The sequence below is a fragment of the Pagrus pagrus genome (assembly GCF_965226575.1).
Source record: "Pagrus pagrus genome assembly, chromosome: 19".
NCBI lineage: Eukaryota > Metazoa > Chordata > Actinopteri > Spariformes > Sparidae > Pagrus > Pagrus pagrus.
The window spans coordinates 21,829,766-21,842,325 of NC_140203.1; the positions used below are offsets into that span (position 1 = coordinate 21,829,766).

General features: G+C 40.1%; 1 protein-coding gene across 1 annotated transcript in view; it reads right to left on the bottom strand.

Moving 5' to 3' along the window:
* The window catches only part of LOC311274580 (uncharacterized protein), a 109,208-nt gene that overhangs the window by 38,461 nt on the left and 58,187 nt on the right, over window positions 1–12,560 (bottom strand). Inside the window, exons 7-14 of the mRNA XM_084382384.1 lie at window positions 9,341–10,012; window positions 7,334–7,378; window positions 6,851–6,970; window positions 4,493–4,531; window positions 4,338–4,391; window positions 4,169–4,222; window positions 897–1,004; window positions 724–777 (exon numbers count right to left, since the gene is read on the bottom strand). Coding sequence (XP_084238510.1) covers window positions 724–777; window positions 897–1,004; window positions 4,169–4,222; window positions 4,338–4,391; window positions 4,493–4,531; window positions 6,851–6,970; window positions 7,334–7,378; window positions 9,341–10,012 — 1,146 coding nt within the window. The remainder of the gene's footprint in view (window positions 1–723; window positions 778–896; window positions 1,005–4,168; window positions 4,223–4,337; window positions 4,392–4,492; window positions 4,532–6,850; window positions 6,971–7,333; window positions 7,379–9,340; window positions 10,013–12,560) is intronic.

Below are 12,560 nucleotides of genomic sequence, written 5' to 3' on the forward strand. Positions count from 1 at the left end.
AGAGGGAAAAAAACACAAACATTTTCTACAGTGTAAAGGTCATTTCTTTTTCGTATTAGCCTGAATACATGAGTGTCAAATATGGACTTAAAACACCTTAATAGTTAATAGATTTTATAATGGGAAATAAAAAAGTTAGCAACTAGCTGGTGTACATATAGTAGCATTTACATTAAGAGGCAGACTTTTCCCTCAGGATTTGGTGAAGACCAAAAACAGAGCTCACAGAGGAGGGAATGTAGAGGAGGGACTTAGTGTTAAAGTCATCAGGTGGCTAGAAACAGAACTTCAAATGCTTATGTGGCTCTTTATCTGCTAAATGTGTAAATAAGCAGCTGTTTCATCAAAAGCCTACCATATCAACAACCATATCAAAAACAGGTTATTGCATGTTTAAACCATAAGGTCTAACCTTTCTTTTAAAGGTAAAACTGCTCTGCCATGACAGACAGGACCTTAATGTGTCAAAAAACTTAAACAGACCAGTTAGGTGAAACTGCTTTGAATAACTCTTTATGTGAAACTTATTTTTCCAAAACATTGAGTAAGCGATAGTCTAAGAGCTTAATTGTTAAAATACACCAGAAAGATGGTGTTCATGAGCTGTGGCTCAAGCTACATGTAGTAACCTTGCCTTCTTGGCTCCAATTTCACAAACAGTAAAATGTAAATGGGACTGACTGGTTTTCCACACAAAAGCATGTGTGCAATTTCATTCCTCACCTCATCACCTTTTTCCCCTTTGGACCCTCGTTGTCCCCTGTATCCCCATGGGCCCTGAAGTCAATTACAGACAAGATGGAAACATTTCAATGATAAAAAGCTGTGTAAAATTATTTACCTACTATAGTAATGTATGTGTACTATTGTGTATACTGTGTGTCTTTTGTGCCCACCTGTGATCCAGGGGCACCAGGTGATCCGGGCTGGCCATCTTCTCCATTTTCCCCATCTCTCCCTGGGGGCCCTTCTCGTCCTGGAGGGCCCCTGTGACCCCGCTCACCCTATCAGACAACATGAATTATAACCGCTGTAGATTCTGACTGCTTCTTTATTAACCTATTAGTGAACATTTATGACATCTTCACAAGATACTTACAAACAAAAATAATCAAAAACTGAATCAAAAGTCAAACTTCGGAAAACCACATTATAAATCATAGGTTTATAATGTGAATACACTGACCCTCTCCACCACTCAACATAGCCGTTCATCACACTGAAGGCATCAACTGAATAACAACATACTGTCTACGTGATTATGGACTGCAATAATTCTTCCTGAAGACAGGTGGTTATATATATTATCAGTGAATGGCTAAACCACCTGTGTGGGCAGGGGACCATGGTATATTTTAAGCTGGAGAGGATGACTTTTTAATAGAATTATTGGAGTCACCATAAAAGGGCTCAAGGCTTTAGAGTGCTAGTTTTATCCCACCAGTAGTCCTAAGATATTCAGATGGAGAGGATGGAAATAAATAGTTTTGGCCATTTTGTACATTGGTTTATCAAAATGATCAAAATTGCAATTGATTGACTAGTAATTTATTCACTTATCACACCTGGAAGCTGACCGTACAAATATAATATAGCCTTTAGGCCACTGAGCAGCTTGACTGGAGCAGCTGGGGGTTCAGGGTCTAACTCCAGAGCACCTAGTAATAAGGGAGAGGCAATTGCCTTCACTCTCTCACTTCCCTCTCCCAGATTCATCCTGCTGGTTGGGGGATCAAATTGGTGACTTCATAATTCAGTGGAGCATTATCTAGACCAGTGGATTTCAACCCTCTGAACATGTGACCCCTTACAACAAAGCATCGTCAATTTGCAACCACTCATCACAGGTTATATAAATCTTCTAGTCTTGAACAAATTGCCAAAGAGTCACTTTTACCCCCGAGATTGCAATGCTTGCGGGCATCCAGAGCCTCAGATTGGACACCACTTAGTATGATGGTATGATTCTGGCAAATTATGACATGCATACATTTATATGGCATGCATGCATCAGTGCCAACAGATAATAACCCTCTTCACAGACAAAAATGTGCTTTCATTCATAAAGACTACACAATGACTTAAAGACAAACATACACAAACAGAACAGTAGATCTATATTCACTACACAGGATCTAAACACAGCAGACACCAAAAACTGTGTACGGGCGAGTGTTTCTAACTATCCCCAACCACAGTGGTTTGTTGTTAGTACTGACTCACTTTTCCAGCGGGCTCAAAGTTTCCATATGGTTACAGTGGACTTTCAGGACGCATGTTTATGTATTTTGAGATGGTTTCTGAGATGGCTGTAACATGGTTTTATTTACCTTTACAAGCTATTCACCCAAACAAATTCAGTCAAGAGGTTTCAAAATTGTATGTGACTCCACTAAATGGCAAGGGAGAGAACGTGAAATTAAATAATGCCAGATATATTGAGAAAACTGGATCAACTACAGCTCAGTATAATCAAATTTAGAAAAAAATATGGAACTTCTTAAACGAGCAATAAAAATACTTTCATTGCTTATTCTCTCAATATGAGAATGATTACATCATAGGGAGTTTCTTGTGCAGAGGGTTTCCAAACACCCACTCCCTTTAACCACACTGACTCTGCTCCACCAACAATGTTACGCTTCATTTAACTTAACATTCAGCTGTAAGACTCTGCTGGATCCTGTGGTGTGTCTATTTTTACAAACGCGCATTGTATGGAGAGCATTGTTCAATAAATTTTAAATTTTGATCAACATCTCAAAGTTTCCAATGACAACAAATATTTCAGATTTCATTAAGGGGTAATGAACATAAAATGATGAAAATATTTCTTGAATGCTTCCATTTAATGTGTTGCTTTTATTTTGACTTAACTTACTTAACTTTACAAAACAATAAACTTCAAAGACGGGTTACAATTTAAACAAACTCAAAAAGGGGACTGTGTCTATGTAGCTTTTTTCTGGCAGGAAAGTGCTGGCATGTTGCTGGAGAGTGCTGGGACGAAGCCCAGGGAGAAAAAAAGAAAATTAGTATTTATTTCCATGACAATTATAGCATCACCTTTTGCTGTCAACTATTTGTATGTATTTGTTTGACATTGTTTTTTCACAAAGAGCACAAACCTGAGAATGTTTGCCTTCAGACTTTGTATGGATGAGCCTAATTATGGTGATGTCCCTACTGTCACTGCCATATCCAACAGCTGTAGAGGACCTGTAGAGGATCTAGGTGTATGGTACTTATCAGTTAGGGGGAATTATGGACCTAATTTTTGTGATTGATTGATCTATTGATTATTTTTTGGATTAATCAATAAATTTATTGATTATTTTTTGGATTAATCAAACTATTTTGACTACTTTTTTATTACTCAATTAATATCACAACAAATTGACCCAAAATAACATTGTCATTTATATTTCAATATTTTATTCAATCATCTTCAATCAACAACAAACAAATATGGCAAGGTATGCACTGCAGGAGATATTTCTCTGTGTCACGTTAAGTCGCACTTTCACTTCCAACCATCCTGGTTGTTTACTGTTATTTTTAATCACTCGATGAGGACAAACAGTCACTAGTAGAACCAGCATGCCTGTAGCATAGCAGCTTCGTCTTTCGGCAAACTGATCAACGCTGGTTCCCAACACGTCACACACACGGACCATGGAGTGACACTCCCACACTGCTGCATCAACCTGCGCCGTTTTGCCGCACCACCGGATCCAATGTGAATCCAGCTGCCAGGGATGCATCCTCTTCAAATGCTAAAGCATGGTGATAGTACTGCTTACATCCCACACGTTGACGCACATTACGTAAATCGATGTATTTACGTTATCCGTTACATTGACGCGTTGCTCCAGCCTTAAGCCCAGTACCAGGCCTCTTTTAGGCTAACCAAGGGGCAATTTGATCTACTGCTCCAGAATGTTGGGGGTACCATCTCCAGAGAGCAACAGTGCATCGGTCTATGGTGACTTGCATCACTACTACTTATTCAGCCATGATTGTTTGCCTGAAAAGGAGGGACAGTGACGACACCAGTACCTTTCTGAAGGTTGCTGACCAAAACTGCTCGGTGCAGCTGCACAAATAAGACAGAACACTCAAAAAAACATGGGCACATTGTTTTGTGAGTGGTGGTTTTGGTGCTTACCATCTCTCCTGGCATCCCTGGTCGTCCCCGCTCCCCAGGTTCACCAGGTGGTCCCTGAGATAGGAGATCAAGAAAATATTTACCACCTTCACCAATTCGAAATGATTGTTCTGTATGTTACACATTCAGGATCATCATACTGTAATTGTGAATGGAGCCCATCTCTAACCTGCATGCCGGGCCTGCCCATCTCTCCAGGTGGTCCTTCAGAGCCTTCTTTACTCTGCAAGCTCACAAAGAAGAAACAAGCCTCAGGTCAACAGGACCTTGTAAAACAACTAAATCCCAACAAAGAAAGGATATTAATTGTCACAGCATACTTACAGGCCAACCAGCACGAAGTAACTGGTAGAAATTGGTTTGCTACAGGAAGAACAGAAACACACAAGTTAAAAATTCAAAATTATATACCATAAATGGAAATAAAAGGAGTACATGAGTGATACCAATCCCCATTCATGAACACGTAACTTCAAATGAATTCCATCTTCTCCCCAACTCCATGGTCTCTGTAGTAAAAATCTATCTTTGCCTTATCATTGACCCTCATTCAGAATGAATGGTAGTAACTGAATGACCTCTGCAGGTTGCCCATAGAGTTCAAAGCAGATTCAGTAACAAATCGCCTTCACAAACTACTAACAGACTTCCATTTCCGCAATCTTTTTTCAATTCCAAACTTGCAGTTCTCCATCATGCTGACATACTGATGGGTGTATTCTACAACATACAGCTGTGGCTACTGCAGAGAGATTAAACAGATGAGGATACAACATCAGCTTGCACGCACCATAACTACAGGGTCAAAGGTTTTACAGATAGTCTGTGGAGCTTATGGGTCTTTTACGACTTGTGGTAACTTACAATGAATTACTTAAGGGCTTTAGGAGAGAGGGATGAAAAATCATCTTGTCAACTGGAAAGATATTTAAAGGAATGCTTGGAAATGTGCTTACCAACATTATGGTGAAAATATACATAACAATTTCACCTCTCTTCATTCAGTATTGAGATCAGTCCAGAATGTGTTAAACCTAGCACAAAAGCTGTAGGCAGGTGGGAACAGTTAGCCTCATTTAGTAGAGGGATAAACATCTTCTAAGAATTCAAAAATTGTCTCTTCAGAATGCTGTATCTTGTCAATTGTGCATCCCACAGTCCACTTGTTTTTGGTCAGTATTCCAATGGGTATGCTAACTGCTTCCGCAATATTAAAATCTCAGTTTATGTGTTAAATATGCAAGAGACAAGATGTGAATATGACAGTTTAGAAGTTGACTACACAAAGGAAAAGGTGGATTTCTAAAGACCCGTTGTATCTTTACTCATCTAAAAAAAGAAGAAAGAGAAAGAAAAAGAAAAGTAAGAGATCTCACTGAATTGTTAACTATTTTGAAGAAATGAACATAACGGACTCACTGGAAGGGTCTTAATTCATCCATTTACACAGAGCCTTAATCAGCGAGTTTTACATAAAGGCTCAAAACACAACCTATACACCACAAGTCTGGCTAAATGTTTGTCAATTATCCAATGAGAACCCAGCACATAAAAGGTAAGCCTCTAAATTATGCTGGACTTCCAACACAGAAATTAAAGAAAATAAGTAGTAAGTAAAATAAATATAAATAAAAGCAGTAAATACACAATAACAAAAAAGAAGAGTATGAAAGAACACTAACATTAACATGTCTAAAAATATGTAAGTCCACAGCCCACGCAGTGAGCACAGTTGCTGATAGCACTTTGAATGTTTCCATGCTAAAATGCTCACCAAAACTGCTCACATGCTAATGTTTAGCAGGTATATTACCATTATATTAACCATGTTTACCATCTTTTTTTAGCATGTCAAAATTTGCTTTCATGTATTTATTTATTATTGGACAAATTTCAATTTTGTCCAGAGGGTTGCACTTGGGATTACAATTCATTCATCCTGGCAATACCAAATTTCACAGCAGTTTGTCCGATACCAACCAACTGACAGACCAGGCAACCAACTGACAGGACGACATTGCCACCCCTAGAGCCATATCAATAGTGTGGCTAAAAATGAGATACTATAAAACTATTTTATTTAATAATCCAATGTGGCTTCCTATTCTTTCTTCTTCTTTTCAAATGAACAACTTTTATGACCAGTATTTATGGGTATACATGTTCATATAATATCTTTATTGTTAAAATGTAAAATGTAATAGAGGTACAGATGAAAGAGCCATCAAGTTAAGGACAGGAGCTTTGGTCCACATTTTAGCAAACATGCCTAACTGCGTAACTGCGTAACTGCTCAGGGGCGGCTGTAGCTCAGGAGGTAGAGCGGGTAGAGCATGGCAGCCTCTGCCATTAGTGTATGCATGTGTGTGTGAATCTGAGAAGTGTTGTCAAGTACATTTCAATAACTGTTAGCATACAGTTCATGCTGAGTATGCGCTGCCTGCTTAAGGTTAGGTTTAGAAGCCAGTTTGCAATCGGGTGGACTAGACCGCCCTTCTAAAAAGATTTTAACAGCACTGTAACAACAGCTAATGGTCATCCAAACCAAAAAGACTAGGTGCTTGACTTGATATTGTGACAAAATAAGATAAGGAAGATAAGAGAGGATCTGCTGTAGACCTTGCTGTAAATATTTCACTAAATAATCACTTGAGTTTGAGTAAATTGTGGTTATCATCTTACCTGAAAGGCAGCCCATTCCTCTGCTGTGTTCTTCCACAGGTAAAAGGTTGGTAAACCTGCCGGTCCGGGAGGTCCTCGCTCCCCCTTTTTTCCTGGACTCCCTTCAGGGCCTGTCTTACCCTGAGAGAGAATAAAAGGAAGTGGTACTTAAGTGGTATTTATGCAAGACAAATCAATTTATATGGAATAATTGGTATCATGGTCCAACTTGTTTTTCTAACATTACATCATAGAAATGATTTGATGCAGCACTTTGGCTCTGGCAGAAATAATCGACACATGGACTTAATGGAGACAAGGACAGGAGTTTATAGCAGTAGGTATAAAAATGTCGAAGGTGAAACTGAGCTTTAAAACAAGATATAACCTCGGATGCTATTTCAGAGGTGCACACAACAGAGGTGCACTCAAATCCTGAAGAGCCAAGTGGATCAACTTAACACATCGTCTGAGGCTATTATGTCATAAACAAGCTTCTCTTACCTTATCACCTTTAAATCCAGTCAGGCCAGGCTCACCAGGACAGCCCTGTGAACGCAGTAACAACCCTCAATAAAACAGCTCAAAAGACAAAAACACACAGAGAAAAAAGCACTCTTGAGGATACAAAATTGTATTTAGCAACTACTTTAAAAAAAACACGAGTAAACCATTGCTCAAATAATTAAATTGGTGTTTCTGTACTAATCATCTTAGTCACTTTACACCTAAGACTGTACTACTACTCTTAAGGAGCAAAAAACTGTGACATGAGAGACAAGCAAAGTACTTGATCCCTGTAAAACCTCCCAGTTTGCTGCCTATTTGACTGCCACTTGAAGGAGTCATTTTAGGGTCTTGTTCGCAACACTTCGAATGCCAATAAAACTTTGCAAATAAATGCAAATAAAATGTTATGGCTTAAAGCTTCGGGATGTACAGTGATTGTATTTTTAAGCTGCTTGGATGCCTGCATGCACTGTGTTCTTTCAAGGCAAGGCAAGGCAAGTTTATTTGTATAGCACAATTCAGACACAAGGCAACTCAAAGTGCTTTACAGGCACAGTGAAACTTCCTGGCAGATTTCCCCACCTCTTTTACTATGGCATTTTGTGGAGTCTAAAAAAACCCAATTCTTGTAGTTTAAGGGATTCTATGCTGCTTGTTTCAGCTAAAAGTTCAAGTAGTTGTGGTTATGTTAGAGCACAACACAATTTATTAAGTAAATGAGTGATACTACAAGACAAGATGCCCTGATAAACAAATATTGCAGACAAGGCACAGCAAGGAAAACCCCCACACATCTGCTGATTCCATTATTTTCTACAGTGGGACACCTGGAAGTGTAATACTGCACTTGTCCAATGGTCAGTCACCAAAGGAAAGCAAGGAAGCCTGCGTTGAAGTTGTCATCCATTTATAAAGTTTCTTTGTTGCAGTTTAACTGGTTAGGTACATTTCAAGAAGCAGATGCTTGAGACATGTAACCAATCAGATAGTGTTGTGGACGGGACACTGAGTGAGACTACAGACTGGTGACTACAGAGAGAGAGTATGCTGCATCAGAGCCAAAATAATGCATTTTTAAATTAAATAACTTAATTAGCAAATGCTAACACTGATAATTAAAAAAATGCTAATTATCAGTCCCCTTCGTTTTCCCATGTTGGACAAATACTACAAGAGGCTAAGCAAGCAGGACCTGAAATGTGGCACATGAGAGGAGAGGACAGTATTCCAAGCCAACAGGACGTCTTCCTTCATGTTCCCTACAGCCGTCTTCAATTACGGTAATCGTGCTGAGTGATCCTGTGGATTTTATGGCAGCGTGACTCCAGAGATTGGCCCAGACGTGACCATATGGACAGTCTGGTTCTGGTTCAGTCTGCCCTGCAGTCCTTGTGACGACCCGCCTCTTTCACCAGGTAAACCTTCCGATTGGTTAGTATGAAATGGCTTTACTCCTTGGCACCACCAGTCAGATAACTTGGCAGCCACAGGTCAAGATTGTCACGTTGAGTAATGCTATGACAAACTGTTGAGTCTCCTGAGCCACGTAGTTCCCTTAGAGCTCAGATTGCAGCATCAAAGACATGTAGATCAACATATGTTTGAGCAGTGTAACCTTCCCTGATCATATTCAGATGGCAGCTGATTGAAAACAGCTCTTGTAAGTTGTAAAGCATGAGCAGATGTCACAATTTCTCCATTCATAAGGCTTGTCCTAACTTTTTTATCTCTTCCCACAACAGATAACAGCATGTGATATGATATGATGCAGCAAATGTAATGTTAAATCAGCGGGAAACAAGCCATGGCCTTAATTATCAATTTCCAAAAAACTAAACTAACCTACAAAACAATATCTCATAGAGAAGTTCACACTGGGCGGAGCAACCTAAAGAGGACTTCTTGCTTTCTTTGCTGCAGAAAAACTGTATTGATTACACATGGATACATCCAGTATCATCAAGTATTTTAAAGCAACAAAAAGACCATAAGCCCACTCACTTCCTGCCCTGGGGGGCCCATTCGGCCAGGTGGTCCTCTCTGGAGTCGGTACGTTTTGCCATCTGAGCCCAGGACCAGGTCTCTGTCTCTGGACACAATGGTCACAACGCCAGGGCGCTCCTTCTCTGGTACTTTACCATTGTGCTTGGTTCTATGATCAGTGGTGTCGAGTTCTCCCTTTGCAGATGGACCAGAGATGATGACAAGAGGTGTGGGTGAGACAGACCTGGACCATTCATCAGTTTCCTCCCATAATTTGTTAGAGTCTGTGTCTATTCTGGGATCTGTAGGGATCTTCGGAATTACAGGAAATACCACTACCGGCTTCTTGGTGGCACTTTCGATGTCCAGGTCTAGGATGTCATCAGATGGTTTTCTGGGGAACAGCGATGAAGTCCTCCCACCTGAGTCAGTCTTTTTGTCTGTGGTAATGTTCTCCTCCAATAGTTTAGATGACAGTTCAGGCTTCCCCTTCTGGTTTCCCTTAAATCCATTTCTGGAGGGCTTCCACTGAGGGTTGACTTGTCCGCCATTTTGGAAGATTGGATCCAATAAGTCAGTGTCCTCGTCCACCACAAAGACATCCCCACGACCTACTGAACCTTTGGACCGACTGGATCCTGAAGGCAGTGTCCCGTCACCCCGAGAACTCCCTTGTCGCAGAAACATACTCTGTTGAGAGACAAAACAAGAGTTGACTCACAGACTTATTTTTGGGATGTTCCAATATCAAAACCAGTACTGGGACTGCCTACGATACTACCTAAAGTGCTGGAATCTATCGGTGAGTACACATGACTAATTCACATATGAATGTAAAAACCTTTTTTATCACAAAGAATGAAGATTCATAATGACAAAAATATTTAAGGTTATAATGACACTAGTAAAACATCTAAACTTGTTCCATACAACCCTCAAAAAGAAAAATAGTGCTGCAGATTTTCTTTCCTCCCTGAAAACTCTCATCAACTTTTTCCGGACATCTGGCATGATTTCGTCTGCTTTCAAGTTGATTACTTTCTCATCTTTTTCAAGACAGTTACCCTTGACCCATCTACCATCAAAAACTCCTATCACTCACTATTTCCAAAGCACTTGAATGTGCTCTAATGTGTCTCTTATTAATATTTCTATGGTTCTCAACAAGTTGCCTGTTGGAGCCAAACCACTGTAAATATGTTTACAGTTAACATTTACATTTTCTTCACTGCTGGATCCTCTATTAGGTCTTTGACCTTCATTATTGTAGGTAGGTATACAGTATCATATCCACATTTGTAACTCTGTTACTTTTTTGGTCATAGGCTCCTCTTCTATATCTTGTCTACCCTTGGGTTAAAGCTACTTTCCCAGCAGGAAAGCAGAGTCTCTGTCAGATGAATATAGATGACTTATAATAAAAACTATTTTATAATTGTTCTCACTGTAAATCAGTTAGGTAATGAACATTAGCTATCAAAATGTGAACTTCATGACACATCAAGGCTCAGTCACCTACACAAACATGACAGCACTTTAAAGTTATGTGGTATCCAGAGGTGACAGCACAAACACTACAGAATCAACATGCAAAACACCAAGACCCAGCATTTTTCCTTTGCTAGTCATACTGCATTACATACACATACACACAGCAAAACACATGAGAATGTTGGGCCCCAGGGAACGGTGCCACAGTGAGAGCGGCCTTTCAGGAAAATGGACCAAAGGGCTGTAAATTTTGTTTGATGACCCTAATGGGCTGAAATGGAGACTACTAAAACGGAGCTGAGAGGCATATGGAGAGCAGGGAGACTGGATGAGGCGAGTGAAGCAGGAGCGTGCACGCTCACAATTGTTTTTTCAGAGTAGAGCAGAGATGTCCCTCTAGAGTTAGAATATTTACATATACAGGTGAAATTTTGGTTACATGTTTTCTATGCAGCGTTGGAATAGTCATAGTCATAACAAAACAATTAGCCAGTAATTGTTAACCCATTACCATACCTACTGCTTTCGGGAATACTTTGCCAAACTACCTTTAGATCAAGGAAATGAGAGGCCACCTCTTGTTATGTGCTAGTTGGCAAATCTTACAGTAGCATGCTGACATGCTGAACTAAGATACTTAACATGGCAAACATTATGCCTGCTAAACACCAGCATGTTTGCATCATTTTTCATGACACACAAGACCCTCTGACAGCTGAAGAAGCAGGGAAGCACTGCGAGAGTCATGTTCTTTGACTTCTCTATGGAGGTGCTATCAACACCATACAGCCCTGCCTTGTGAAGAAAAGTTTCTGTACCTCAATACTGCATCCTAGACTACAGACTGCCTGTCCAGACACGGCATCTCAGAGTAGATTGCAGTGTCTCTGAGGCTGTGATAAGCAACTCCAGTGCACCTTAAGGAACTGTACTGGTACCATTCCTCATCACTCTCTACACCTCAGACCTTAGCATTAACTCTGGTTCCAGGAACCTTCAAAAGTTTTCTGATGACTCCTTTATTGTATAATAAATAGAGGTGGAAGGACCACAGATGACTGATAGAGAGCTTTGTCGTTGGTGCAACAACAATCACCAGAAGCTCAATATCAGAAGGCAGTACGCAATAGTTCATGCAGTTCCCTTTAAATTTTTATCACACCACTAATCATTGACAGCTAAACAAAAGTTGCCATTGGAAGAGAGCTGGAGGTAGTTTTGGGTATGAAACATGAATAATGAAATGATACCACAAACATTTTATGAATTAATGCAATTATTAGAGATAAGGAACTTAGCTTTTCTTTATTGATACAGGCATTTGCTACAACAACATTCAAATGAGCATGCTGTGATTGCATTATCAGAAAGAATGATATGCCCAGACCTTGCCCATAAATGATCTTTTGAACTTGACTTTCATCCATCAAAACTGAAATACTGTAGGAGAACAGTAGTCAGTCTTAATACTGTATCTTCAGTGAAACCCTACCTACTACTACTTGGTGAAAGGTAGGCCTAGTATACAGGGGCCAGTGAAGGGCTCAAATAGGCAAGAGACCAAACATGGTGCCCCTAGTGAGAACAAAGGCCCTTTCTCTCTCTCTTATCCCACAGTCAGGCAGGCAGCCCTGGTCGATAAGCTGACACTAGATCTCCTCTGGTCAACACCGTCCCCTCAGCTTATCTCCCCACCAGTCTGTGAGATATCCCTATGTACGCCAGCCCAGAGCATACTTAGTTGGAG